General features: G+C 42.2%; 1 protein-coding gene across 2 annotated transcripts in view; it reads left to right on the top strand.

Moving 5' to 3' along the window:
• The first annotated feature begins 2345 nt into the window (after nt 1–2345).
• The window catches only part of SCN8A (sodium voltage-gated channel alpha subunit 8), a 70695-nt gene continuing 45861 nt past the window's right edge, over nt 2346–27179 (top strand). The window contains exons 1-5 of one of the 2 annotated variants that reach the window (XM_019556476.1): nt 2346–2671; nt 15732–15850; nt 18093–18182; nt 18478–18606; nt 20001–20092. In XM_019556476.1, coding sequence (XP_019412021.1) covers nt 2396–2671; nt 15732–15850; nt 18093–18182; nt 18478–18606; nt 20001–20092 — 706 coding nt within the window. In that variant the 5' untranslated portion in view covers nt 2346–2395. Of the gene's footprint in view, nt 2672–15731; nt 15851–18092; nt 18183–18477; nt 18607–19774; nt 19867–20000; nt 20093–27179 lie in introns of both variants that reach the window. The other variant, XM_019556477.1, reaches the window with a different exon arrangement.

Genomic DNA, 27179 nt, shown 5'->3' with positions numbered 1-27179 from the left:
AGTTAAAAAGAGACATCCTCCAAGCCGAGGAGAGTGCAAGCTACCGATGACTGACTTTGTGCTGGAATAGCTGAATCATAATGATTTGGCCCTATACTGATCATTGGTTTCAAGGAAGATGAAAGTCATTCTTTGTCCAGAGATCCCCAATATTGAATATTTACTGTAAAGCTCTGCATGTTCGGATAACTCAATTTAGGTCTTTGCCTATCCGATCCACTTCCTTTATCCACAAGGGACCTCGGCATGCACAGCTTTCCCATGTAAACGTGTCCAACATACTGTCATGATTTTGTCTTTTCCTTTAAAACTCACTCCTTCAGTGTTTTGAGTTTCTCCCTGAAGTGCCAAGCAGTGTCTGTGCTCTGTTGTATTCCAGCCTGCAATACTGCAGTGCTGTTGCATCAGTGCAAGGTTTCTAGAATTCTGCTTGTCTCTTTCTATAGTGTGAAAAGCTTGAAGCAGGGATATCCTTCCCTCACTGTAGAATTGCAGTACATCCTTACTGCTCTTTCTCAAGCAAAACCTTGGCAAATGGTTCAAAACTGCAGGGGTTTTGCTGGAGTGCTGGATGTAGACAAGCTAGTTTTTAGCTGCTTTGGGGTTTTTTGCTACAAGTACAGTTAGTCTTTCTCTTTGAGAGGACAGTATGAAACCTACGGACTACAACCGAGTACTTCAGTGCAAATCTACCTGGCAGACTTCGCCAATGCTGTTTTACATATTTTTTAATATACTTCACAACTAATTTAAACCATCTTTCTGAAAATGCACTGCTTTTGCTACCATTGATGTGATTTTTTTTTTTAAATCACATTTAGTTCACATATGCCATGGAGAGTTTTATTAGGCCCTGATTTTGTGAGGTGCTGTGAACACAGCACTCTTGGCTTAAATGTAGCTTAGCTTGGATGTGAAAGACCTCTGCTACTCCTTATGAACTGGGAGATTTTGGAGGCCTTAATTATGTGTTCTGTTGCACTGAGTCTGCTTCACTTCTCTGCTTCTTGTACACTGGAGGAAGAAAATGCAATACTCATTTGTGTTGCAAATGGTGTAGGGAGGATGCTTACATGTATTAATGCTGCATGTATTATTTTTTTTTAATTGCTCTTACCTTTTTTGTAAAACTCTTAATAATATTGAAATTCTAATTTTGGAGTCCTATGTTTACCATTTTCTAGAAACCTCATTAGTTAATGAGTATGTCTAATAAAGCAGTTCATAAGATTTGTTCTTACATAATGGAAGGGTGATATGTTGGGCAAATGATTTCAGAGTTGAAAAAGATGTGTATGTTGAGGCATGTAAAATAACTTGGTGCTTTATCATCAAGTCTTTTAGGCTCCCTAGGAACTTAGCCCCCTACCCACTGGAGTTGCTAGGGAAACTTGTAGGTAACTTTGGTGATACAGATTGGGCCAAACAGGCCAGGTTTTCCAAAAAGCTCAGCATGTTTAGTTCCTGGTGTTGTCTGAGCTTTGGAAAAACCACCCCCAAGTTATTCCTGCTTGTTGTCATGGATGAGCCTAGACAAAGGTATGCTTTGATCAGTATATGGTTGGGATGGTGAGGAATGTGTTCACAGCCAACCCTTCTTAGGCACATCTACTCTCCCCCCTGGACACATCCTGTCTCTGCATTGGGAGTTGAGCCAGTAAGGAAGGCTGCAGCAAAACAATTGGTCAGAAAACAATGATGTGTCAAAACCAACATTTTGTGGGAATGTAACTAATGCTGATGTAACTCTTGTTGAAAGGTTTTTCAGTTCCAGGATGCGAGAGAAAGCAATGGCCACTAGTGCTGTCCTGGAATGTGGGCTCTCCAGGTTCCAGTCCCTGCACTACTCGCATCTCATAGCACAGAGTGGTGTCCAAACATGAGGGTATTGGTTGTTCTGGAGTAAGCTCCCTATTTGCAGCTATTGCACTTTGTATAAGTAACTAGATGTTCATTGGCTTGAAGTTGGGTCTCCCACATCCAAGTGAGGGCCTTACTTCCTTTTTTCTTATTTTTGCAAAAAAACTTCAAAAATTATTTGTTTCGTCTCAACACAAGAGGAATTTTTTATATCCAAGTTTTTTCAGGGCAGGAAAGCTTGTTTCTATCCAGCTGTACATGGAAGTGAGGGATCTGGCATGCAAAGGACAGAGAGTTAGTCCCCCTTCGAATGTAGATGCTAATTCTTGTCCCTAATTCAGTTTGCTCCTGCGTGGCACTGAGTATTGGCTTGTAGGTTGAAGGCTGTCGTGAGTCTTTTGGTTGTCCAGTAGATGCGCTTGTCTGTCTCTTGGGCAGTGACTGACTATTTGTCTTGTCTGTACTTTTTTATTCCATGCAGAGCTGACCTGTCCCGGGCGCAACATAACTAAAGAAGCTGCTGCAGGATGAAAAGATGGCAGCACGGCTTATTGCACCACCCGGCCCTGATAGTTTTAAACGTTTCACCCCAGAGTCTCTGGCTAACATTGAGAAACGCGTTGCAGAAGAGAAGAAGAGGAAGCGTCCAAAGCAGGACAGCAGCCACCGGGATGACGACGAAGACAGCAAACCAAAACCAAACAGTGACCTCGAGGCAGGGAAGAGTTTGCCTTTCATCTATGGAGATATCCCAAAAGGCCTGGTTGCTGTACCACTGGAGGACTTTGACCCTTATTATATGACCCAGAAAGTGAGTCCGCAGCAGAGAAGTTGCTAAAACTACCTCTTTCTTAGAAAATTGCCAGTTCAGGTGACAGGAGCAACCTCGTATTTCTTAACAATATATTTAAGATGGGGACAAAGAATGGAATCTTTGTGTTGGGTTGTGGATTTTTTTTCTGAAACGTTATTATTATGTCTGTAAGTTTTTAACAAATGCCGTTCCTGTTTTTTGCGTGTCTTCAGAGCAGGTTTCCATCTTAATAATGAGAAAGCTAAGTGCTTACTTGACCAGTCCTAGAGTGGGAACGGGTGAGAACAAGGTTTCCAATAGATGCTCTTTCATCTAGCAGACAAAGATGGAACAAGATCCAAGGGCTGGAAATTTAAATTAGATACACTGGACCTAGAACTTAAGTGCAGTTTTTTAAGAGTGTGGTTAACTAACCATTGGAAAAAAATACCTAGGATTATGGTTAGGGACCTACCAAATTTATGGCAGAAGTATAGTGTGCAGAAGCTCCTTTAATCTTGCATGTTCCCCCAAACACACCTCGCCCCCTACCGCCTCCCCCACCCCAGCCTGCTGATCAGCACTTTTTGCCTCCCTGGCACTTTTTGCCTCCCCGCTGATCAGGAGCAAGCTGCAAGCGGGACCCCTCCACCAATTAGTGGGACAGAGGCATGGGGGAACCTGCAAGATTAAAGGAGCCACAGCACACCACACTTCCACCGTGAATTTGATAAGTCCCTAGTTATGGTGGATTTTCTATCAGTCAGACATTAAATCAAGATTGAACATCTTTCTGAATGATATGCTTTAGCTCAGCAGTCCCTATCTTCCACTGGCCTCTGTGCGACAATGCCAAGCAAGTAATGTGCTGTAGGTAACGCTATACCTGGCTCTGCTTGTCGCTTTGTTTTTTACTTGTTTTGTCTTCCTGTGGTCACAAGTGATGTTCGGCAAGTTGCTCAGGCAACATGTTGTCCATGAGTCATGGGGTTGGGACCAATGCTTGGCGCACGAGATACACATTTGATGCATGAACCTGGATGATGTTATGGTCTGTATCTTGCAGAATGTTGAACAAAATGATCATAATGCTCTTTTCTGGCCTTTTAAATCTATTAATACAGTGCTTGATGAGTGGTTTGCCTCATGGGTGTCTCTGACAATGAACAAGTGGCATGAAGCTGGTATCTTGCATACTGTGGAGTAAACCAGATTGTTACTGGGCACAGCTTGCACCCAGATGAAGGATGTTCCCACTAATGCAGAAAACTATGTTGATTCAAAATCCCTCAGAAGTACCATTGAGAGAGACCCTCTCCCTGGGGTAGATTTATTATTTGTATGGGATAGATCAGTCTTTGATTGGGAAAAGATAGAACAGACTTATAACCCCAAGAAGGAGAGAAACTATAGGGATGCAAGTAAGAATGGGAAAGAGGAGGGTAATATAACAAGGAACAGTTCCTGAGATCTGTTAAAATGTAGAATAGTCTCCCAAGAAAGTGGTAGATAAATAACCCGTGCATGAGGCAATGTACAAGCAGAGCAGGGCTTTATGTACTGGGAACATTTAAGGCCTGTTAGCACAAATGCTTGCACAAGTGTAGCTACAGTAATGCTAAGAACAAAGCACCACATTTGCTAATGCAGATATCACCCTTATTAAAGTTACAGTAGGACTTTGGTCCTGCAGGGGAATGGGATACCTGCATGATCTCTGAGAAATATTTATGGGTTTTTTTTAATCAGAATTTTGTTTTCTGAACACGGCATGTGGTAACCTCATCCTATCGTGCAAAGTGAATCCTTGCATTTAATGCAAGTCCAGTTCTCTTATGTAATGGTAGAGGGAAGAGAAGCTACTGTTGAATGTTTTTTGTATGGAAACTTTGGAGATGTGGAAGTGTGCATTTTAAGGGTCTGTCCCTAGTCTTTGTGCAGTTGTGTATACATACAACACATACTAGAAAGCTGCCAGATTTTATAGTCACTTTGCACTGCTGTGAAGGAGTGCACAAGATGTAGGGTAAGGGAGAACTGCCCCATAGGATGACTTTAAGTTAGAAGGAAGTGGGAGGGTAGGGTCTTGAGGTAATCGAGCAGGCAGAGAAAGTATGATATGGACTTCTACTCTTTTCGACTGTTGGGACACTTACAGACTGTCTCAAGCCTCCTCTAGAGGAAGGAAGCTTAGCTGTTTTTCACCAAAAAAACCGCTGTTCTGAGATCTTCTGAAACTGCAAATGTTGATATTTTTTATCTGAACAGAAAGTTTTTAAATTTACATTTTGTGTGGGATTAAATCTGGAGGCATCTTGTCACATCCTTAGAAGGGAGCTGGCATTTCTGTCCAGAGCCATGTGCAGGATTTCTGCTAGCTCAGCGCGCACACTGTGCCGAGAATATACGTTCTCCTTGCAACTGGAACAGCTGGAGAAGTTCTAGAGAAGGTTGGTGACAAACTGACCCAGCCCAGCTGACTTCATACCTCTCTTCCCACAAATATTGGAATGTCATTCAGTTTTGTTGCTTCCATCCTCTTCATCTTGTATGATGTTAGACTTGTACTAATTCTTCAAATAGCAAGTGACTTTAGAGCTTTCCACAAGGTGTTTTTTCAGTCCATTAAAAAAGCCCTCTCTGAATCAGAAATCACAAATCTGTCTGAATTATGGGAAACTTGCCCATATTGTTTTTCCCCTTAACATCTGCCAAACAGTTTTGGACCCTGGATCTTTTCTTTTCATACTAACTATACAGCATGCATAGGCACTTGGGTAGATGGCCGCTCTTACCTTTCTTAGGAACAGGTGAGGCAGCTGCACTCTTGGATGTTTCAGGAAAATAAATCCAGGATTAAACAGAGAATCTTAATTTCTCATTGACTAATATTTAGAGAAGAAGCAGTGTCACCTAAGTGCTAGAGCAAGATATTGGAGTCAGAACTCCTGGTTTGTGTCTCTAGCCTTGTAAATAATATTGTCTTGGTGTAGTTGATTTGTTATGCCCCAGTTTTCCTATTTATAAAATGGGGATAATAATTCTTACTAGAACCAAGCCACTGATTTCTTCATAACTAATGATGCATTGAGCTAATTTAGCCCCTTTTTCTTATTCTTTTAAATACCAGCGTGAATTCTCCCCCAATTCTTTGTTGTTTAAGTAATATATCTGAACAAACTGCAGTTCCTGGGAATCTCTGTGAACTGATATCTAACAGCTGTGTTACATTTCTCTTCTCTGATTAACTTAAATTGCTTAAGCAGGAGAGTGGCAAATAGCTTATTTGCACATAGTCACCCCTGTCTACATGTGTCTGAGGTACAGGCAGGTAATATCATCTTTGTAAATATTCCAAAGAATTAATATAAACCATTTGAAAACCATGAAGAATAAACAATTGCCAAGGACATGACTATAATTGTACTAAACAGTGGATCAGTATTTACAAATGGGGTTTTCAGTCCCTTGGTCATCTCAGCTACTTCCTACGTAGAGTGAACGGGTGTGAATTGATTGCTGTTTGTGAAGAGCCTGGAGATCTTTGTTGTTGTCTCTTGTTTTCATCTCCATCCAGGTCAGTGGGTCTTAGTGTTAGGTGCGTGCTCCATCTTGCTGACCTGGGATCTTAGTTTGCAAAACCTCAGCAATCTGTAAGTTGTGCCCAGCCTGAGTATACTGCTAGAAGTAGTAGCATAATGGAAATGAGCTTGGATGCTGGGAATTCCTTTTTCTCCCCATGGATTGTTGATGTGGAATTAGGCACTGGGTCTCTAGATGTTTTCTTTCACCGCTCCCATTCAAAACTCAGAGACAGGTGAGAGGTGCACTTGGCTGTCATTTGAAAGGCTGGCTAGCCAGTATGTACATGGTTATTTTCATGCAATCTTTGTCCATTGAGTTTGGCTGGTGAATTCTCATCAGACAACAGGTGTTTGTTGACCACCACCTCCACTTTGTATGTTCCTTGGGTAGCTTTTTAGACTAGTGATGTTGGCTTGACTTCCCAAGAGGCCATGGAGCCTGGGAGGCCATTGGCTGGAAAAGTTGTCACTGTTGCTTTTCTGATTCAAAATACATGGGAGGCCCACAGGTGTTGTGATAATGGGGGACCATCTATGACTGACTGACTTGGATTGATTTCACTAGGACTTGTGGTTGCCAAGTACCTGTGAAAACCAGTGCATAAATATCTGGGTGTCAAAAGCCAACACTGGATTGGCCAACATAATTCTTGGCTTGTGGATGTGCAGCTGAGAACTTTTCTAGCAGGTGCATGCCACTAAAGTGACTTGCATCCACATTGTCACATGCAGTGTTGGAATGAAGCCTTCCTGCTCAAGTGTCACCTTGAGGCTGTGGAACTGGGAGATGCTGAAGAGTGGTTGGAGAAGGCTATACAAGAATAGTTGGGAGAGGCATATCCAGCTTCAGTCTCTGCTCGGAGTCTTTTCCTCTGACTTCTTTGCATTCCTAGGCAGTCTCTCTACATGCTGGTGATGGCAGGATGGACTTGAGAGGTGTTGCTGCTGTGTCTTGCCAGAGGATTATGTGAAACAATCAGATGAGAGGGTGTATGAAGTGCAAAGTCTGAGCTTTGGGCAGTGGATTTGTAAAGAAAGCATCCCTCTTCAGGGCTGGTGTTCTCATGTAGTTTCACCTGGGTCTCTGTATCCAGCCCCTTTTAATTATGTGAGATCCCATTGTTCTTCCTCCTTGCAGCAGAGGAAGGAATGGTGATACCCTGTAAATCCTGGCTATAACCTCTTGCGCTATCCCCTTTGGGTATAGGGTTGAGAGGAGTCTAAGTCACAGATGCCCTGTTTTGTGTGTGTGTGTCTGTGTTTTTAAAGTTGCTCATGACCTGACAAAATTAATGGTGTCATTTGTATTCACACTCATGTTGTTACTATCACAGCAGCCACCAGAACAGTGGTTCTTAGCTTTTTTTGACTCAAGGTACCTCTCACGGGACTTGAGGCATATCTCCATATCTTTGGTGAATTAAGTGACACTCATTTTCAAAAACTAATTTATATATTTCGTACTTGCCTCCTTGCTGAGGGGCTGACTGATTGGGAAGCAGAGACAAGCCTGACCCGCACTTAGCTGCTTATTTCCCCCCTTCTCCTGGCACCCTTCAGAGGATCTGGTGGCACCCCATCTGCTGTGTCCTTGCTCTTTGCCGATCACAGGAGTCCTTAGTTTAAAAGGGCATAAAGCGATGTTAATTTACTCTTGCTTGATGAATCTGATCTATTGTAGCATAGTATCTTTTGTAGGCTGTTTTGCAAATTGCTTTCAAGCTGATGTCCTAAAATGTTTAATGTTTTCTAATGACCCTGTTCCTTAAGCAAGGTGTGTTTGGGAATATAATTTATTGGAACAGTTATGTAGTTGAGGAAGAGGTTAGATAAGTTTCCAGGCACAAGGTGCCCTTTCTCAGGTCTGGGAAAGACGTTGAAACAGCCTAAGCTAAATACCAGGTAAAACGGTACCTTTTGTCTAACTCCGTTATGTAAATGAAAATCATCACTTTTTGTGTCTGGAAAATTTACCAGATATCTCTCTCAACTATATGGGTGGTCCAGTGATAGGTATTCCCAAGCAAACCTTGCTTCTCTTGTGTTCCTTGGACCATTGTACCTACAACAACACAGAGACCCTACTTCCAGTTCCTTAAGAATTTTTCTTGTGATGCCACTGCTTTTTCAAATCAGACAAAAGTTCTCAAAAATATCTAAATGAAAAAGAACTAAAATTGATGGGGCTTTTAACAGCAAATAATGACTGAAATGTTCGAAGTCCCCCTGGCTCTGACTCCTTCCCTATGACAGCTAACATACCTTCCTCCAGCTATGTCCTCTCTCTTTCTCTCTGAGCTATGAGCTTTGCCTCAGCACATATTCAGAGATCCTAAAGATGTTCTTGGATGTGAACCAGCAAGCCTTTTAAGTGCAAGCAGCCATTTTGAAACTGATTAATTTTAAAAAGCCAGCAGTGTAAAAAAAATTGGAATTTATTTTGAAATTATTGCATACTTTGGCTTTTCTCTCTGGCTTCACCCTGCTTGTTAGACTAGGTAACAATGTACCTAAAACTTTCCCAGACACAGTGCTAAAGCTAGGGAATTACTTTAGTGTGGTTTAGAATCACAATCACAGACTTGTAAATAGTCAAGTGTGTTTCTCAATTATTTGTATTATTATTGCACTTAGGAGCCCCTTTTTGATAGGCACTAAACACACACATAAGGCAGAAAGTCTGTGGCCCAGTATGCTTTCGAATCTAGATAGATTAGGTGGACAAAGGGGGAAAATGAACACAGAGAAATGGCTTCCCTAGGGTCTCATAGCAGAGTAATGGCTAAATTGGGCCTAGAACCTATTGCCCATTCTTGCACTTTCCCCAGCAAACCATCCTGCTTTCCTCACAAATACTAAGGGTTACCCACTGCATTCATTACATATTGAAGTATGTGTCTGCTATGTAAGGGAAAATCCTAAATAAATCAGAAACCTCAAAAATTGAGGTTTTGCTATTTTGAAAATGGTCCTATTTTGTGTTGGTGAAAATAAACTGATTTTATTTATTAAAAATGGAAAGTGGGGGGCTGTAAAATAGAAAATGTGCTCCCCACTTTTGATTTTTAATCGAGACATAGTAAATGCAGGGTTCACAAAAGAGATACTGGAACCCTCTGCCTAACAGATACAACCTTCCCTTATTTAGATCAACCCTGGAGAATGACTGATGAAAATATGCATTTTCGTCCAAATTGTATAGTATTCTAGGACGTTGACTGTGCTAGCCAGTAAAATACCAGACAAGGTAGTTGTTGCTGAATTACAGTTTACTACCAAAGGACCAGTTGTGAGACTAAACTTATTATGTGATGTAACTTATTATGTGTATGTGCTTATAAGTGCCTCCTAGCAAGAAAGAAGAGTTGAGCTACTGTTTCTAACCAAAGATTTCCCTAAGTTGAGTAGTAAAGGCCTGTATTCTTCTAGAGCAGGGGTGGGCATAATATAGCCCGTGGGCTGAATCTGGCCTACCAGGCCATTCTATCTGGCCTGCAGGGCCCCTAAAAAAGTTTAGGAAATCAATATTAATTTGCTCCTGGCTGCCTGTCAAACATAATAGAAGCCAAGGGCAGTAGGACCCAGGGGAAGCCGGCAGCAGGTGGCAGGAGCATAGCTTCACCCCACCCCACCTCCAGCCATTTTCCTGCTTCCTGCCTCCACCCTGCTCCAGCACCACATATCTTCTGGCTGCATTGGCAGACTGGGAGCACAGGGCTGTGCCAATCTGTGTGTGTGTGTATATGTAGGCAGGGCCAGAGAGTGTGTGTGTTTGTGGGGTGAGTCCCACACACACACACACACACACACACACCACCATACACATGCACTCACACCCCCCTCAGTGCCATACATACAGACACCCACACCTCCTCACACACCCCAGCCACCCTCCCCCCCACACTCCATGTATCCACACACACACTCACATGCTCCCTTACCCTACATACCCACACACCCACAGCCCCAAAAAACCTATACCCACTCCACCCACAATATACAAGAGGAAGACTTCATTTTAGCTATTGTGCAGTAACCTCTGCGTGCGCTGCACAAACGCATGTAAATCAGGACAAAAATATTTTTTGAAATAAAATAAATGAATGTTGTAGATGTTCACTTTTTAGAATATAATTTGGTATTTTTCTGGTTCCAAGATGGCAAAACCCCTTGCAGAAAGGAGTACTTCTGGGGGCAAGGGGTGGGACTTCTGGTGGCAAAGATCTGGGGTTAGGGGACGGGACTTTGGTCACAAGATGACAACCAGGAGGCAGGGCACCGGTCAAGGGGCGGAGCTACCCATGTGGCCCTTGACAGCTTGCCAAATCTTGGCAAGCGGCCATCCGCCAGAAATAATTGCCTGCCCCTGTTCTAGAGCTAATGGGACTGTACATATTTTGAGTTCTAAGGCCGGGCTGTAGACAAGATTGAAATCTTTTCTTTGGAAGGTAAGAGCCCTTGAGTCTGACAGAAGGGTCAGTTTGTGGGGGAATGTAAGAGGAAGCTTAAAAATCTGGTTTGTCTGAATCCCTGTCAGAGCCCGAGTACTGAGGAGTGCATATGTCATACAAGTGAGAGTTTCCATGGTGTACAGGACAATATTTACTTCCTGGGAAAGCTTTTCTCTGCCTGGTGGGAAAGCAAACAAAACACAAGGTTTTCTGAAGATGATTCCACAGTTTTCAGTCCCCCCAAAGCGGACTTTCTGTCTTTAAGCTCCAGTTGAGGCAAGGTGATCTGCAAGTACTGTTCAGGCAAGAACTTGGAGCTAGATTTGGCTCTGTCCTGCACCTCATGTAGACGTTTCCACCACTACACTGCTACTCTGAATAAGTTAGCAGTCTGCTTTGCATTGCAGAGAATGACTGCGGAAGGAACAAGCCGGCATCGAGTCTGGCCTCTTCTCTTGGTAATGCACATCTGAGCTGCTGAGTTCTGAGACTATGTCTTAGTCCATGAAGCATTTATGGCACTACATTAATAACACTTGGGAACTGGCCCTGCCTTGCTGTGTATGGGAAAGACCTGCTGCATCTCTGTGGTTCTCCTACCTGTAAAAGGGGAGATAATGAGACTTACCCACCTCTTTAAACTACTTTGAGAGGCAGAAACAAAAAGTATCTGTCTGCTCTCCTCCCTTTCACCAGGTGCTTGTGAGGTTCTTATTCCCATTGTGCCTGAGCACCTTTCATTGCTTACAAAGATACCAATGTGTTTGGGGCTGCATGTCATGTTAGAGGCCTCATCCTGTTGAGGCTCAGTATTTAGCTGTATATGGAAACTCATTTGGTCTTGTAGAAGAGGGTAAGTAGGCTGTGTGAAAGGGAAGGGACTGCATGGAAGAATGAGAAACCCAGTAGACTGCAGCCAAAGATGAATGTCTTTTACAAACCAGACGTTTTTGGCAACGAGTAGGAATGATGGGGTGGTACTTAGCATGAATGCTGCATCCCCCCGGAGGCTGGGGGGCACGGCGAGCTCCCGCAGGCGGTGATGTCGGTGGTGGGAGTGTGGTGGCGGTGAGCGGGGAGCTCCCGCAGGTGGCCATGGCAGTGTCGGCAGTGAGCACTGACCAGCAGTTGGCGACCACCCCCAGACGCTGCAGTGGTGTTGGCGGCGAGGTGGGGGGTGGGTGGTGAGCGGCGACTGCCCACAGGTGCCACTGCCAGCACTGGCAGTGCTCTTTGCAGGGGGTGCACTGCCAAGCTCAGGGGGTCCACATGCACCCCCTACACGTCGCCAGTGGTACTTAGTCACTACATTGTCAGAAATGCCCTACTGCTTACCTGCTGGCTTTGACTTCTATTGCTTGGCTTACCTGTCCTGAGGCCCTTGACAGTGAAAGAGGAATATAAAATAGTATTAACATCTCCTGTAGAGCCGGCAGCAGTGAGAGAGTGGGGGAGGGCAGAGTCTCAAATTGTGGTGGGGTCGTATCTCTCAACTTCAGTCTGCTCCTTCTTCTGCTCAGAAATGGAAAAAATGTCTAGCTTTTCAGAGGACTCCAGTATACCTGGGAAATCAGTTTGATTAATGGTTGATGCCACAATTTGGTAAGAGCCATCCAAGGTGCTTTTAAAGTGCCTTTTACTGAGAGAAGCACAACAGCTAATGAATGTGCAAACTAATATTCTTCCCCTGGGCACTAAACCACAATCCGATTTTGATTTGCCTTTCAACTAATTTACTACTTGATGTCTAATTTAACTAAATGAGAAATGTGTGTTGCACTTACTGGGAGTGCAATAGCAAACTCCTTAACAGACCTTTTCTTTGGGAAAAGCAGCTGAGCTCATGGCTGTGGTGTCTTGTAGGTTGCCTTGTGTTGGACTCTGAGGCCAAGGACTGTTTTAGAGGTTGAGTTAAGTACTGAAGTAGCATGTAGCAGGCCTAAGCCTTGTGCTGGGCTGCTGCAGGGGTGTGAGTTTCATTCCAGCTCAGTGGTTTTGCTGCTGTGTCTAATGGACCATAGGAAATCTTTTTCCTTGTGTGTGCAAGGAGGTGTAGCACACGTGGGATTAAGTTATTAGGTTCCTTTGCTGTTATTTTGGTGCTTGTTGGGGTTGAAGAACGTTGGTTGTTTTTTGGGTTAAAAAAAAAGTGTGTTGTAAATGAAGATCCAAGAACATTTGAGAAGGCACAGCGACTATACTCTCTCGGGTGCTTTGCAAAGCATCCTGAAGCAGTGGCGTTGTGGAGCTCCTGATGAAAAAATTGTAGTTCATGCATACTGGGTGAATTTCTGAAGAATATCCAGTTTTGTTTCAACCTCCCCAAAGTAAGCAAACAAACTACTCTTTTGTTGCTAGGACAGCGTGTAGACAACGTTAATCAGCTCACGGTTGCTTCTGAGCTGGAGGAACCCTGGTGGGTGTCATGCAGTAGGGAAATTTAGATCCCTTTGACAAATCGATCTTCATTTAAGTGTTACAGCCTTGTTTTATCCAGTCCCTGCATGCTAGTTGGTTGGATAAGCCGTCTGGAAACAGTTCCCTCTTCTCTCTTTCCTTGGTTCATTCAGAACTTCTTTCTTTCTGGGCTGTAACTTCTAGTTGGTATTGTGTTTGCGCTCTAGTGTACAGCTCACTATTTGCACAGTAAACAGAACAGTTTGTTCACTAGTGAGGCTTCAGCCCAAGTACCTTTAGATAGCTGGGAAAATACATAAGAGCACTTTACATGTAAGATAAATTAAGGGGTTTGTTGTGCCTTCTTCTGCAACTTCTAGTACCAGCTGATGTGAGAGATCCTGAATCAGTTGGGTTCTCAGGCTGATCCTGCCATCGTGATTTGCACACTAATTACCTTGTTCCACTGTAGACTGCTTTTTCGTTTACTTTCTTTAATCCCTTTGGATTTCGAACCATTTGCAGCGACCTTTACTGTCAATCCTTCATTTGGTTGCTCACCTCTTTCAGTTGTCTCTCTTTTCAGTGCTGCACTGTACTTCCTAGAGTCTGACCTTGTAAAATCAATCACTTATGTTACAGCCTCAAATGACTTCTTGAGACATGATCCACTCATTTTAATTTTTCTTCCCCTCCCCTAGCCCTGCTTATCTACCAAGACAATAAAGTCTTCAAAGAAGTGTAGCAAGCATGTGGAGTGTATGATCCTCTGCTTGATGAATCCCCATGGACTGCCCTTTACTCAATTACATGCTTTGAAATTATTTTATAATCTTGCACCCTGTCAACGATTTCTAGCATCTCCCCTCATCTGGGCAGTTTGTAGCGAACTAGCAGCTTCTCTTCTGGACCTTCACTTTGTTTCCTTGTTAGTTTTATGAAATTCCAGGCTGGGTTTGTGTACCCGGTTTAAATCTTTCAGGTGGGAGCTGTTCTTCATGCCCGGGTATATGTGCAGCCCTTCTGTTGCTGGCTGTCTGCCATTAGAACTTAATGCAACTCACAGATGAAGCAAAACTGAATCATTTGGAATGAAACAGGTTTAATGGCAACTTGGACACTTACTGGTTTCAGTTTAACCAACATGATGCAAATAGTCATTCCACAAGCTATCCTGCAGTGCGCTAGTTGCTGCAGGACTGACTTGCCTTTGTGACTTGTTGGAGGTCTACTGCTTGAAGGGATTTTGGGTGGAAAGCCGTCCATCATAACGTAACACTGGACAATGCACAGGGATCTATATGCCAGCCACTTCCGTGGTGAGCTTACATCTCTTTTTTTTTTTTTTAAGAGTATCCAGACATGGATCTGGAAGTAGGAACAAAAGATTGGGAATGGAACTGGGTGATAGTGTTTTCCTACCTTGCGAATATTTTTTAAAATTTCTATTCATGCTTCAGTGGGTCACACATGAGACCATCTGCAGAGCCCCAACACAGAGAGGAGGAGAGACTGGCTTTTCTGTGATACTAATATGCGATAGTATCTTATTCATTTTGCTGACAATTCTCTGAGGAGGATTATATTCATTAAAGTGAATGTGCAGAATTCCTATTGTTCCTTGATTTATTCAGAATGAACATTTAAAGAAATCTAGATCCAGATCAACAGGAGCACCTGCCTGCTATTGTGGTAGAAGTAGGGGTAAGGGAGGGTCTAAAAAGGTGTAGCTGCATGTGCTTGCACTGGTGGGGATGGGAAACAAGGATTGGTCTGATAAGGAGCACTTGTTGATAAACTGATGAAATGAGCAGCTTAGTTTGAGGGGTGAACTTTAAGTAGAATAAGATTGGTTTTGCACTTTTTACCCACTTTATTTCCCAGCTAATACAAGCACCAGGAGAGGAACTGTAGCACTTCCAAATAATCCTAATGAACCTCTAATTGGGGAGGAGAATAAAAGAATGCAAATACATAATTATGGCTTGAGGATGCACAGTGGACCACAGACATGCCTTACTGGACCTCTGGCTTGTTCAGCTCTGTCAGGGTTGGGCTTCAAGCGGGTAGTGAATTACCATCTTGCCACAAGGTGATGCATGGTGGCAATGTTATTACCAGAGGTTGGAGGGGGGGAAATGCAGACAAGCTCCCACCACTGGAAAGGAGGATGGTCTTGTGCTTGAAGCGCTGGACTAGGACTTGAGGTCTCAGCAGCAGAGCCAAGAACTGAATTGTCTTGCTTTATGACTTTGAGCAAGTCGCTTCACCTGTGTGTGTCTTGGTTTGCGATTTGTAAGATGAGGGTTGAAGTACTTCCTTTCTCCCACCCTTTGTGTTTCTCATATGTGGTTAGATTGTGAGCCCTTGGGGGCAGAGATTGGATGGCCCCTACCTATACATACTGTCTGGTGCAGTGGGCTTTTGATTTTGGTTTGGGCTCTAGAAACTACCATAAGACAGGTAATAACAGCTAATGAAGTCATGGTATGTACATTGCATCATAACTGAAAACTGCTTAAAAGGGTAAGATCGTAAAAACCTCACAAAAAATAATTCTTACATTGAAAGTTATCTTTTTCTTATGTGTTTAACACGTTGATTTTCATGCGCATTAACTTTCTTTCTTTCTTCCTTTCTCTGCAGACCTTTGTAGTACTAAACAGAGGGAAAACACTCTTCCGATTTAGTGCCACACCTGCCTTGTACATTTTAAGTCCTTTTAATCTGCTTAGGAGAATAGCTATTAAAATTTTGATACATTCATATCCTTTTTATTATTAATTGACTTCTGTTCTTCTGTTGTCTTGTTTTGCTGAGAAATGTAATTAACAACCTGTTGTCTTGCTGCTTTGCTCAACTGTTATGTACATAGAGCATGGTCCTGCACTTGATGGAGTTGGTTCAGGATTTCCCGATGGATTGAATGAATAGTGTTCACTTCAGCAGCAACTTTTTATGAATAAATATTTATACCCCCTCTAGGCATGACACACCAGGTACGCTTCATTTACAAAGACTTGCAGTACACTGTGTATACCTGTATCCATTCTCCAAATCAATGTCCAAAGACTGGAAAATGTCAGAACAGGAATGGTCTTCAGTTATTCTTCGCAAGAGGAGGTACTGAGGTTTATCTAGCTGGCAGTATATTTAACCAGATTTTGAGCTGGAAATACAGCCAAGGGTGCTTTTATTTATGATTATGTTCTATCCATCTCTATTGGTGTGTCTCATACTCCCCTGTCTGGGTAGGTTATTCCAAAATGAACCATGCTGGGCTTCTGGGAACTTTTTCTGAAGTGTCTGATGCTTATGTTACTGAAAGAGAAAATTCTGGATGAACTTGGTCTAGGTAGTCTGGTCATTCCCAGTTTTATACTCTGAAAGTGACTGTAATGTAGACCTAGTTGAGTCTTGTATCTGTGACATCCTAAAGGCTTCTATGTCAAGTTGGCTCAATCTACAAGTACTTCTAACATAGGTTGAGGTCTGGGTATGGAACTGGATTCCTTTTGGCTCATCTTTTGTCTGGTAAACCCAACCACAAGGGATATTTCATTGATGGGTGTGTATCTGGACAGGTTGAGGTGAAAATTCTGTCGTTGGAACTTGGACCTAAGCCAAAGCACACTGAAGTATGTGGAAAGACTTCTGTTGATTATAAAGACGCAGAATTGGACTAAAATGAAGCAGTCACAGTCTTCTGAATGGTCTTCAATTTTAAGAGCCAAAGAGATTTTTTCCCCTCGTTTCTTGTAGCAGAAAAGTAAGAAAGCCCTGTGCTGCCTTTGAGAAAACCTTGTTTTGTTTTTTGAGTAATGCTTTTTAGATGTGTTCACTTTTTTCTTGTGCACACGTTTGTACCTGCAGCAGTGAGCAAACATATTGGGGGACTTCCAAGTGCACAAGTTTGGACAGGTTGTCACTCAACCTCAACACTTAGCTGCTAGTGCAAGGTAACTGTGTTTACATGTTCAGCAGAGTGTACATAATCAGAAACCAGAGATGAATATTGGGTTTCTAACATGCTAGCTCTGACACAGTAGGATTTACTTTGCATTTACACACATGTTATCAACTGTACCTCATGTCTCATGATATTAAAAATTCCCCATAGTGAAATCCCAGCTAGGTTTCTTCATTACAAATGATGTAATGCAGTGCTGCTCTGTTACTTCATTTACCAGCAAATCATGTCTCGAGATTCCTGACTGTAGATGGAATTGTCTGGGGAAACATTTCATTTAAAAGATGATTGTAAAATGTTATGAAATATGAGGTAGAGATTCTATATTTTATTCATGTACCTGATTTTCTCTGCTTACAATATAATTTTATAGCCTTCTCATTTAGTACTTAGCAGCAAAAAGCCCTAACCTTAGGGAGAGGTGAAGGACAATATTTTTCATTTTCCCTGTGTGGTGGCAGTATATGAATGGGTATGTGTGAATGCTTTCATGCATTTATCCCTGCTTCTCTATTTGCTGCCAGGGCGCTGCATATACCCATTCTAAATAGTCACTTACCGTGAATGTTAATGTATGCGAACATGTTGAACTTCCTGTCTGGGCCTTTGTCTTTCCGTATCTTTTGGAGAGTCAGGTCTCATTCTCTGTTGCTGAGTGCCTTGATCAACTGTTCACGCTACAAAGTGGGTGTAATGTACCAGTGCTACCTAAGCAGAGTGGGAGTGCATTGTAGGACAGTAAATGAATGTGAAAGCTATGGGGCTGAGAGCACCCACATGACAAGAGAGCCCAGTGGAGCCCATGTAAATCAAGTGAATGGGGAAAATTGTGAAAAAAATCTGTTTCTCTTTCTTTGTCTCTTGTGATTGCTGGATGCATCCCAAACCTTGTATGTAGCCCATAACAAATAAGTCTCTGCCTGGAAATCATTCTCATTTAAAGTATCTTTGTACTGCAGTGTGTTTTAGGGAAATGTTTTGACACTGACTAAAATAGCCAAACAAGAGTGTCCATTTCTTCCTTGACTTTGCCCTACAGTATTTAGCATGATCATTATGTGCACTATTTTGACCAACTGTGTATTCATGACTTTTAGTAACCCACCTGAATGGTCGAAGAATGTGGAGTAAGTACCGGGTGTTTTTAATTTAATTCTTTTTCTGTGGGTGGGGGGAGTGTAAGGGGATTGTAGCTTTCTCTAAAGTGTTTTCTGCTTTCCCCCATTTTTAAGTTCTTCCAGAATTTTTTGTTGTCATTATTTGGTAGTCCTGCTTCTGCTCCTTTCTACATCAGTGGGATTGGGCATTAGTATCCCCTTGGCTCATAAATTTTATATATGTTAACCTTAATTTTCCTTTTTGATTGAAATTTTTGCTTCTTATTATTTGTAACAGAGTTCTCTTTTTCATCCTCCTTAACAGGTACACGTTCACTGGTATTTATACATTCGAATCACTTGTGAAAATTATTGCAAGAGGTTTCTGCATAGATGGTTTTACTTTCCTGCGTGATCCATGGAACTGGTTAGATTTCAGTGTCATCATGATGGCGTAAGTTGAATTTTCAAGTTATTCCAGTTAGACTTGGGGTATGAATGAAATGTGTGGGAGAGCTGACTCCTCAGGGGTGGGGGAAAGGAGGTTAAAGCCAATCAAATCTTAAAAGACTCACAAAAAAGTTAAAATCCAGATTCTGGCTCCTAATTTTCACTTGATACATGCAGTGCTGACACAGAGTTAAATACAACTCCACTGAAGTCAGCAGAGCTGCACCTGCTGATGAAATACTCCAAGTTGGACAAATTTTACGCAATTAATAACTTTCTGAATGCCCACCTCTGCAGAGGGAGGGTTTTGTCTTCCTGTGCAAGAGTGGTGGTATGTTCAAGTGAACTGAGCACAGGGCTGGGATCTAGGAATTTTTCTAAATACTCTGTTGGTCACTTCTCCTGGAACCTTGGTTTACATACTAAGATTTTCTCAGCCTGCATGTTGAGTACTCATGGGTGAGTGAAGAGGTGCAGAGGATGACAAAAATGAAGCCTACTGCACATTACGTTCTTTTCTCCCAGCTCATATTTTCCTCCTTTGCTTAAATCAGTTTGCCTACCAGGTTTGATAAGTAACAAGAAGCCCAGATGCCTTATGGCATGATGATATTTTAATTTGTTATTTAAACTGGAGATGAAAACTAAATTTTTGGTGTCTTGTAAAAGTTTTTTCCTTCCTGACCCATAAAGGTTGCTGTATGATTGTATTACTTGTGGCTTATGAAGAGGTGGGAAGGGCTATGGAATTAACATCCAAAAAGTTTGTGAATGAAAGGTTTTAATAACTTCAAGGGATGATGACGTTTTGTTAAAAGCAGGGAGGAAAGTGGAGCAAATACAGCTGATGGAATTGAATCGAGGAGGTGCTCTCTCCAAACTGCCTAGTTTCCTTGGCAAAATCCTTCTTAAATGCTTTCCTTGGGTCCAATAGTAACAAAATGTTAGATTTCAAATAGGAGAGAACACAAATAGCAAAACACGCAACTGGGCAAACTAGCCTGTAGCGTTGAAATGCTTTAAAACTATGTTTTGGCTTTGTCTGTCTGTCTAGTTCTCTCTTTTTAATGCAATTTCTGAAGCCTTTTAAATTACAAGCTGTTTCCTACAAACAACTATATTAAAAGGAAGGTGACCCCAATGGTACCATTAACTCTGGTTTAATTCTGCAGGTATATAACAGAGTTTGTAAACCTAGGCAATGTTTCAGCTCTGCGCACTTTCAGGGTTCTGAGAGCTTTGAAAACTATTTCTGTAATTCCAGGTAAGGCAGCCTCCGGTTGATGTTAGCTGTTGGGTCAGGCCCCTGTGAGTGACGTATTGCATTGTCTGTAGTTGTTGTTTTCTTGGTGTGTGTATTGTCATTGTGTTTCTTGTGTGTGACCTCCCTCATTGCAGATATGTCACAGAGTTTGTGGACCTTGGGAATGTCTCAGCATTGAGAACTTTCAGAGTTCTCCGAGCTTTGAAAACTATCTCTGTTATTCCAGGTGAGAAACCGTTTAAGCACTAAGCCTGGTGTTTCGGGTGCTTCTCTTTCTTTTGTATTTTTTCCCTCCTTCCTACCACTTACCTTTCAAAAATGACACTGGGACATTTTTGATGGGCTTTGCAGTCTGCATGAATAGCAAGTGATACAAGGAAATAATGTCAGGCCCTTTAGATGCTGTGACAGAACAATTAACAATTGCAAAGTTCTTTCTCTGGAGCTGCCAGTAGAGATGCAACTCTAATTTTGGGTGACTAACAAGATACCTTCACCAACCCCCTACAGCTTCAAATGGCTTCAAGTTGAAATTTTAGGTACTTTAGGTCTAAAGGTGGGCATTCAAATTTAGAAGCCACTTGGTAATCAAGACTGAAACTCTCCCTCTTCTGTGCTTTATCTCCCGATGTACAACATGGGGTGTAGTTACCTACTTAATTACCTCACCAGTGTGAGATTTTTAATAAATCAGTATTTGCACAGTATTTTGAGGATGTAAAGCACCAAGTGCCTTGTGTTGTCTTTTCTGACAATCCAAGTGAATGTTTATAGAGAGCATGAATTGATATATTTTGGAGCCGATGGGGGAGAGGTTGTGTCGACTCACCAGTTCAGGTTGCATATATTTTTTTGTTGCATCAAAGACTTTTCTTCACCCATCTGACATGTTAGGGCTGTTCTAGATAGAGCTGCAGCACTACCTTCCAGTGGGATAACGTATCTGATGATCAGAGCTGGGGGAACTGGAACACTCTCAAAAATGACAAATTCAGAACTAATACAAAACGTATTTTTTCCGGTAGCATGTAGATTGCCCGTGGAACTCATGGCCTCAGGAAGTACTCAAGGTCAAGAACTTAGCACTGTTTAAAAAAAGGGATTGGACATTTATGTGGATAGTGTGAATTTCTAGCAGTGTCATAATTATCAATGATAAAGTAATTCAGAAGGGATATTTAACCACCTGCTTACAGGGTTTAAGCTGTTCCCTAATTTTTAGAAATTAAAGACCTGATTGGAGGTGGAGTATCACATTTCTGTCTGCTATCTAAAGCAGCTGGTGCTGAATACTTGAGTATGGGCTAATTAGCAGGGATAATTAGTCCACCCTTAGTGTTGCGTGGACATGATTTCACTACTTCTTTATGGGGGGTAGTGCATGCAGAGCAGTATGGCATCGATGTGGGAAGTTTTCAGTCTAGTCATGGCCGGTATGGCCACAGTAGTAGAACCAGGATGGCAAAAAATGGGGTGTGACGATGGTGGGGAGCTCACTGCAATTGTATAAGGCATCCAAGACCAGAGCCCTTAGCTGTGAACTGGTGTGACCACACTACCGCACCCTCGTGGATCCACCCCTGTATGGCCATTATAATTTCCTAGATATCCAGTTGCCACAGAATAAACACAGGATTATTGCAGTTCTGGTTACTTGGCACAATTACCTTTGGAACTATTATATATTCTGTGTAACTGCTGGGTAGTTTACACTGGTACTTAATTACTTTAGACCAGCAAATCCTGTACAATTACTATGTCTTTGAAAAGCCAGGTATAGAGTTTGTAGTTCTGAAAGCTAGAGGGACAGTTCTGACCTGGTTGATACTCCTTTATCCCATAGGCCTGGAGTTTTCACCCAGCCTGTTCTGTCTAACAGATTTACTGTGTGAAACACCATTGGTAGAGTCAAGGTGTGGATGAAGTCAACATGCATCAGATCATGCCAAGGAGTCCTCTGGGGCTCCTGCAATAATGTGAAAGCTTAGGCTTCATGACCCCAAAATGATCTTCTCTCTGAATACTGGAAACCAGTTTTATCGATAGTCTTAGGTTTAGAATGCCATACAATTGACCTAGCAGACATTATATGAGAAGGGGGTGGCCACCCGGGCTCCATGTATTCCACTGTTCTCCTCACCACTGAAATCTTTACTGAGCATACATATCATCAGGGTGATCAGAGGATCAGGGTTCACCTAAGAGGTTTCTTCAGTACATGTGCATTTGGAAGCTTACCATTTTTGGGGCTAAAATTTGGAAGCAAAGCACTCAAAGGAACTCTTTAGTGTCTTTTCACATCATCTCATTTCTGCAAATGCTCTTTGCGTACTTCTAGGGGCATCATACCCCATGCCAATGCATTGACTTCTGCTGAGTTTTTTTGTCTTGGTGTGAACAAGGAGAGAATCAGTCTCTTGAACTTTTCCAGCATAGGACATGTGCCCCTGTTTTTTTAACTGGCAGTGTATTCCTTTGGGTTTAGCAAAATGAAGTCACCAGCAAAATCTTGCTGTTTTCCCAGTGTACTGCTGCATAGGTTTTTGCAAAAAAAAAGAAAGAAAGAAAGAAAGAAACTAAAGTGTCTGGAGGGCCAAATCATTTTCTTCCCATTCCAGACTGCCAAGCCTACCTATTTATACAGTTGCCTGATGCATGGTGCTTCTACATGTAGCCTGCTTTTATTACATTGAATGACAGAGAACTTTTCTTAATTAAAATGAATACTCTTCCTTAGCCACCTTTGGTGCCTGGCAGTACAGCTGCTTAAGATGCACACTGGAGGAGGAACAGCTGTCTCATTATTACTGATAATAATGTGTTTTCAGTACAGTTGTGATGCTGTCAGCCCAATACAATGACTAAACAACTGCCTCACTCAAACAGAAAGTGGCTTTAAGATGTGTTCTTGTATTTATCTAGCTGGATGAAATTAGTGTGAGAGTGTAGTGCCTTGGCTATTTGTGCAAGAGAGCGCTACTGCTCTCTCTGAAAAGGATTAGTATTGTTCAGCTGTGTGTCATGGACCCCATACTACTAACATGTAATTAAGATTCCCTTCTAGCTTCCCTGGCAGGGACTTGTGCTTTGGAGAAGGGAGAATTGCATTCCAGCTGAATCACCTGTAGTAAACTCAGTTGGAGGTGATAACCTTGCAGCTGGAAGTGGCTGTGCTTTTACTGCCTTTTTACAGTGCTAACTGTATTGAATTTCAAGCCTAGAATTAAAAAGAGACAGAGTTTCATCATTCATGTGAACCTGAACCTGGTCCAGAATGACTCCTGCTTTTCGCTGTGTAAAGCTCAGACCCAGAAGAGACTACCTCTTTCCTTGTCCCACCACCAAGAACTGGGCACAGAACCTTTATGTAATTAACCTGCTGGATTGCTCATCATTCACTGAGACTGGAAAGGGCAGGTTGTAGGGCTGAGAGAGTTAGTGTATTAGTTTCTATGGACTCCAAGGTTGAAGGGGATCTTCCCCAAAAATATGTTTGATTATGTTAAAATCTGAAAAGCTTTCTCTTTATGCTTCAGCATGTCTAACGTCACACTGAGCCAAAGAGAGAATCATCTTATCATTGTGACAAGTGCTAAATAAACCTTCTATAAATAATTAAAATTGTCCTGAGTGGGTGTTAGACCAAGTATAAAAATAAAATCATGCAGAGCTGGAGATATGTTGCTTGCTAATGTTCCACAGGGGCAAGGGGTCTATACAGTTTAGTGCCTCAGCAATAGGCTATGTAGACCCTTACCTCTACATCACCAGCTCCATCCTATCCCATATTAATGGTAACATAGGCACTACTATCTGTAGGTTTGGTGACCCATGTTAAAGGAATGTGTTGGTCCCAACCTTTCCTGTTGGGGACTATGCACAGGTGAATTGCACATACTTCAGTTGGTGCCAGGTACCTGTGCATTGTCAGCCAGCACCAAACAGGGCTTAGGGTTGAACTGGACCCCTCATTCATGGAGGTGATTCCAGGCATATGGGCTGGACAGTAAGGCACAGGTTTAAAACATGTCAGGCAGAACTCTTCTGGTATAATTGGCTGTTCACTGTGTGGGGCAATGGACAGTTACACCTTACGTGCATTAAAGATGTGTGTGCAAGAGTGAGGCTGTTGAAGGGAACAGATTGTTAAAGTTGTCTATTGGTTGTAGAGGAACTAAGAGCAATAAAGCTCCTTGGAGTGCCTAAGTCAAATGGACAACTGCTAACAAGACTCTTCCACTTCAGTGCAGTATCTCCCTAGAGATGAATAGCTACTCATTCGGACCACTCGGTAGTTGCATGCTCTGTTTAAGCACTGCATGAACTGTAGCAAGTTACAGCATGGACCCACACTTTAAAATGCATCCAACAATAATTGCAAAGGTTAGTCTCAGGAAAAAGTCTCTTGAATGTCTTAAAGCTTGCAGATCAGAAGGTAAATCTGCTTAGCTGAAGCTTGTAGTTCATACTTACTGCATGATGTAAAGTTTCTGCCTGTGCTTGGGTTCGGCTCATGTTCTTCAACTTCCTTCATACTGTTTGATGACTGATAAGTTGCACACGGTTCAGATACACTTTGATCAATACTCTTCCCTCCTCGCTTTCTCCATTTGTGACCTTACTGTATACAAAGAGATCAAGAAAAGTGAATTCTGGAAATAGAGATAAAGCTCCATCATAATGTCACACCCTGGCATTTACAGTATTGAACTGAAATAGCAGAGATGCTTGGAGTGAACGTTAAATACCCATGGATCTGTTAGCACTTGAAAACATGCAGTTTATCTATCTTTCTGTTGTAAACTTCTTTATGGGTCTCTTACTATGAGTATGTACAGCACCTGCTGCAGTGGGCCATCACTCTCAGCTGAAGCCTAAATGCTACTACTAGTAATACAGCTAATAACTTGGCCATCATTTTGAAATACGGTAAATTATGTAGCCTTGGCATTTGACCATTTGAGAGATCATCCCAGCAGCATGATCCAAAAAGAGGACACCATCTGTAGACTGCCAAAGACCCTTTTCCATCGCTGGAAAAAAAATTTCTCTGGAGTGATTACCTGCCTTGTATGTACCGTGCTCAGCACCTATGATCTCCCTGACTACGGATGGAAATGTACAGAGTTTCATAAATCTTTCGGCTTGTTGCATTATTTAGCACTGAGATTTTCTGAAGGCCCCTGTAAATCTGTGTGAAGTCTGAAAAAGTCCTGGAGAAAAGAGAAGACCGTGTGATTCAGCTCCCGCCTACTTGGAGTTTAATTGTATTCAAACATTTTTAGAGGCAAGTTCACTATAAGCTGAGATGGAAAGACCTTAATGGCTCAGAGGGAGCAGAGTTGCAGCCTGTGAGGCTTTTTCCAGCTGGAAATGATGAACAGAACTTCTGGATTGATCTTTTTTCATTCTTAACTTTTTTTCTTGTGAATTTGCTGCTGGTTATGATTGCAGCAGATGAAGTTCTGAATCCTCAAACAGGTGCAGTGTAGTTTAGGGAAAGTTGCCCATGAGGTTTTGAATCAGGGTGCACAATTCCTGTCTAGGGTAGATTGATTTTTCACAGTCCATTTAATTTTTGGGCACCCTACTAAAAACAGCCAGCAGTGACAGGCAGCAGTTATAATCACTGGGTTGAAACTAGCCTAATCTGCTTCATGCAGGGGCTATCAAATAACCGTTGTAGGATAAAGATGCCATCAGACTTTTAGCAACTGAAGGCAGCCACTGGCTCTGTTTTTCACATCTGATTCAAAAGGCTGCACTTCCAGTAGCATCAGGTTGTTGGTAGCATAAGAGGGGTTGCTTATCAAGTTTATTAAAAGAGGCTGGTGTGCTGGCCTGAGCCAGGGGTGAAAGTCTAATTCTCCCCAAGGCAAAAACATCCTGTACACTTTGGATCTGCAGTGAAGATGCAATGCATGGTCTTCATACTGCCTGTGGAGTCTCTAAACTTAGCCCTGCAAAGAAGCAGCTAAAGCAGCAAGGAAGAAAAAGCTAGTACAGTGACATGGGAATACTGATAGGAGGAGTACTAATGGCTTGTAAGCCAGGGGATGAGCATCATGCCTGGTCTGAGAACAATACAATGCATCTGAAAGTGCTCAAACCTAGCAGTAGATCAAGGGAATAAGAAATTAATAAATGAGACCATCTAATGACTCATTTAATGTTTTTTTATGATGATGAAGTAAAGGAGTAGGAATTAAATTAAAAGGGTAAGTTATTGGTCTGGCTGATTTTTTAAAAAAGAAAGAAAAGAAAAGTAGCAGTACTTTACTACATATGTTTAAGGGTGGAGTGTCTCCTATCAGAATTTCAAGAGTTATTATCTGGGATGATCCATTTCTCTTGTTAGAGACTAGAGGAAGTGAAATCACCTTCATGATTTGGAAGAATATTTTGGAGGATAAATTTAGGGAGGTAGTTGAGGAGTTTATGAGACATTTGAGGGGACCCAGAGAGCCTTCCTGTGAAACAATGGAAAGTCACATGCCGTTGCTGCTGGTGGGGAATTATTTTAGATACACCCATGGGAAGATCTGGTGTGGTGCATCTGTTCCAGAGCAAGTGATAAGATGTGTTGCAAGGGGTGTTGACATCCGTGTTGAGTAGTCATGGGGGAAGCTTACTGGCTTGGGCATACTTTTTTTATCCAACTCCTAGTATGATGAGGAAGATGATGAGAAAAAGAAGACTGTTTTCCTTGCTGGTTAAAGATCAGAAATTAGAGGCAAGTAAAATTTTGAAGATTGGAAAAGGGTCTGATTTACTGATGCTGAAGAAGGAAGACAGCAGAAAGAGGAGAATCGCCTGGCATTTTAAAATCAACTGAAGTGTATGTTTTCACAAAGTGAATGACAGGAAAAGAAAGGCTAAGCAAGGATTCCTAGTTGATGCAACCACTGAAAATGCTCAGAGGCTGCTTCCTTTTGATATTAGACCAGGAGAAACTGCCGCAGCTTGCAAAGAGAGTGGTCAACAGCCTGCCTCCATGCGTGTTCTGCCATGTGAGACCAGTGCCAGTCCTACCCAGTGGGCTTCACCATTGGCATTAGTAGAGCTCCTTTTATCTTGTGCCAAAAGAATCAGGCCTTATCTCTTTTTGTTTGTAATGAGCAGTTAGAGCAACTGTCCTTTGTTTTTCAATCTAAGATCTAATATCGGTGAGCACTTTTATGTTCTCTGTTGTGTCTCTCAGAAATGAGATGTGGAGCTTGTCGTGGGGGAGGGTGGTTACAAGTATTTTATCTTGGGTTCATTTTAATTGGATTTGTTTTGGTGGGAAGCATTGCTTCCCCTTTCTTAGTTAC

This window comes from Crocodylus porosus, unplaced genomic scaffold, assembly GCF_001723895.1.
Source record: "Crocodylus porosus isolate Cpor-Errol unplaced genomic scaffold, CroPor_comp1, whole genome shotgun sequence".
NCBI classification, from domain to species: Eukaryota; Metazoa; Chordata; order Crocodylia; family Crocodylidae; genus Crocodylus; species Crocodylus porosus.
The sequence above is the reverse complement of the archived record's forward strand: the minus strand, read 5'-3'. Positions and strand labels throughout refer to the sequence as shown.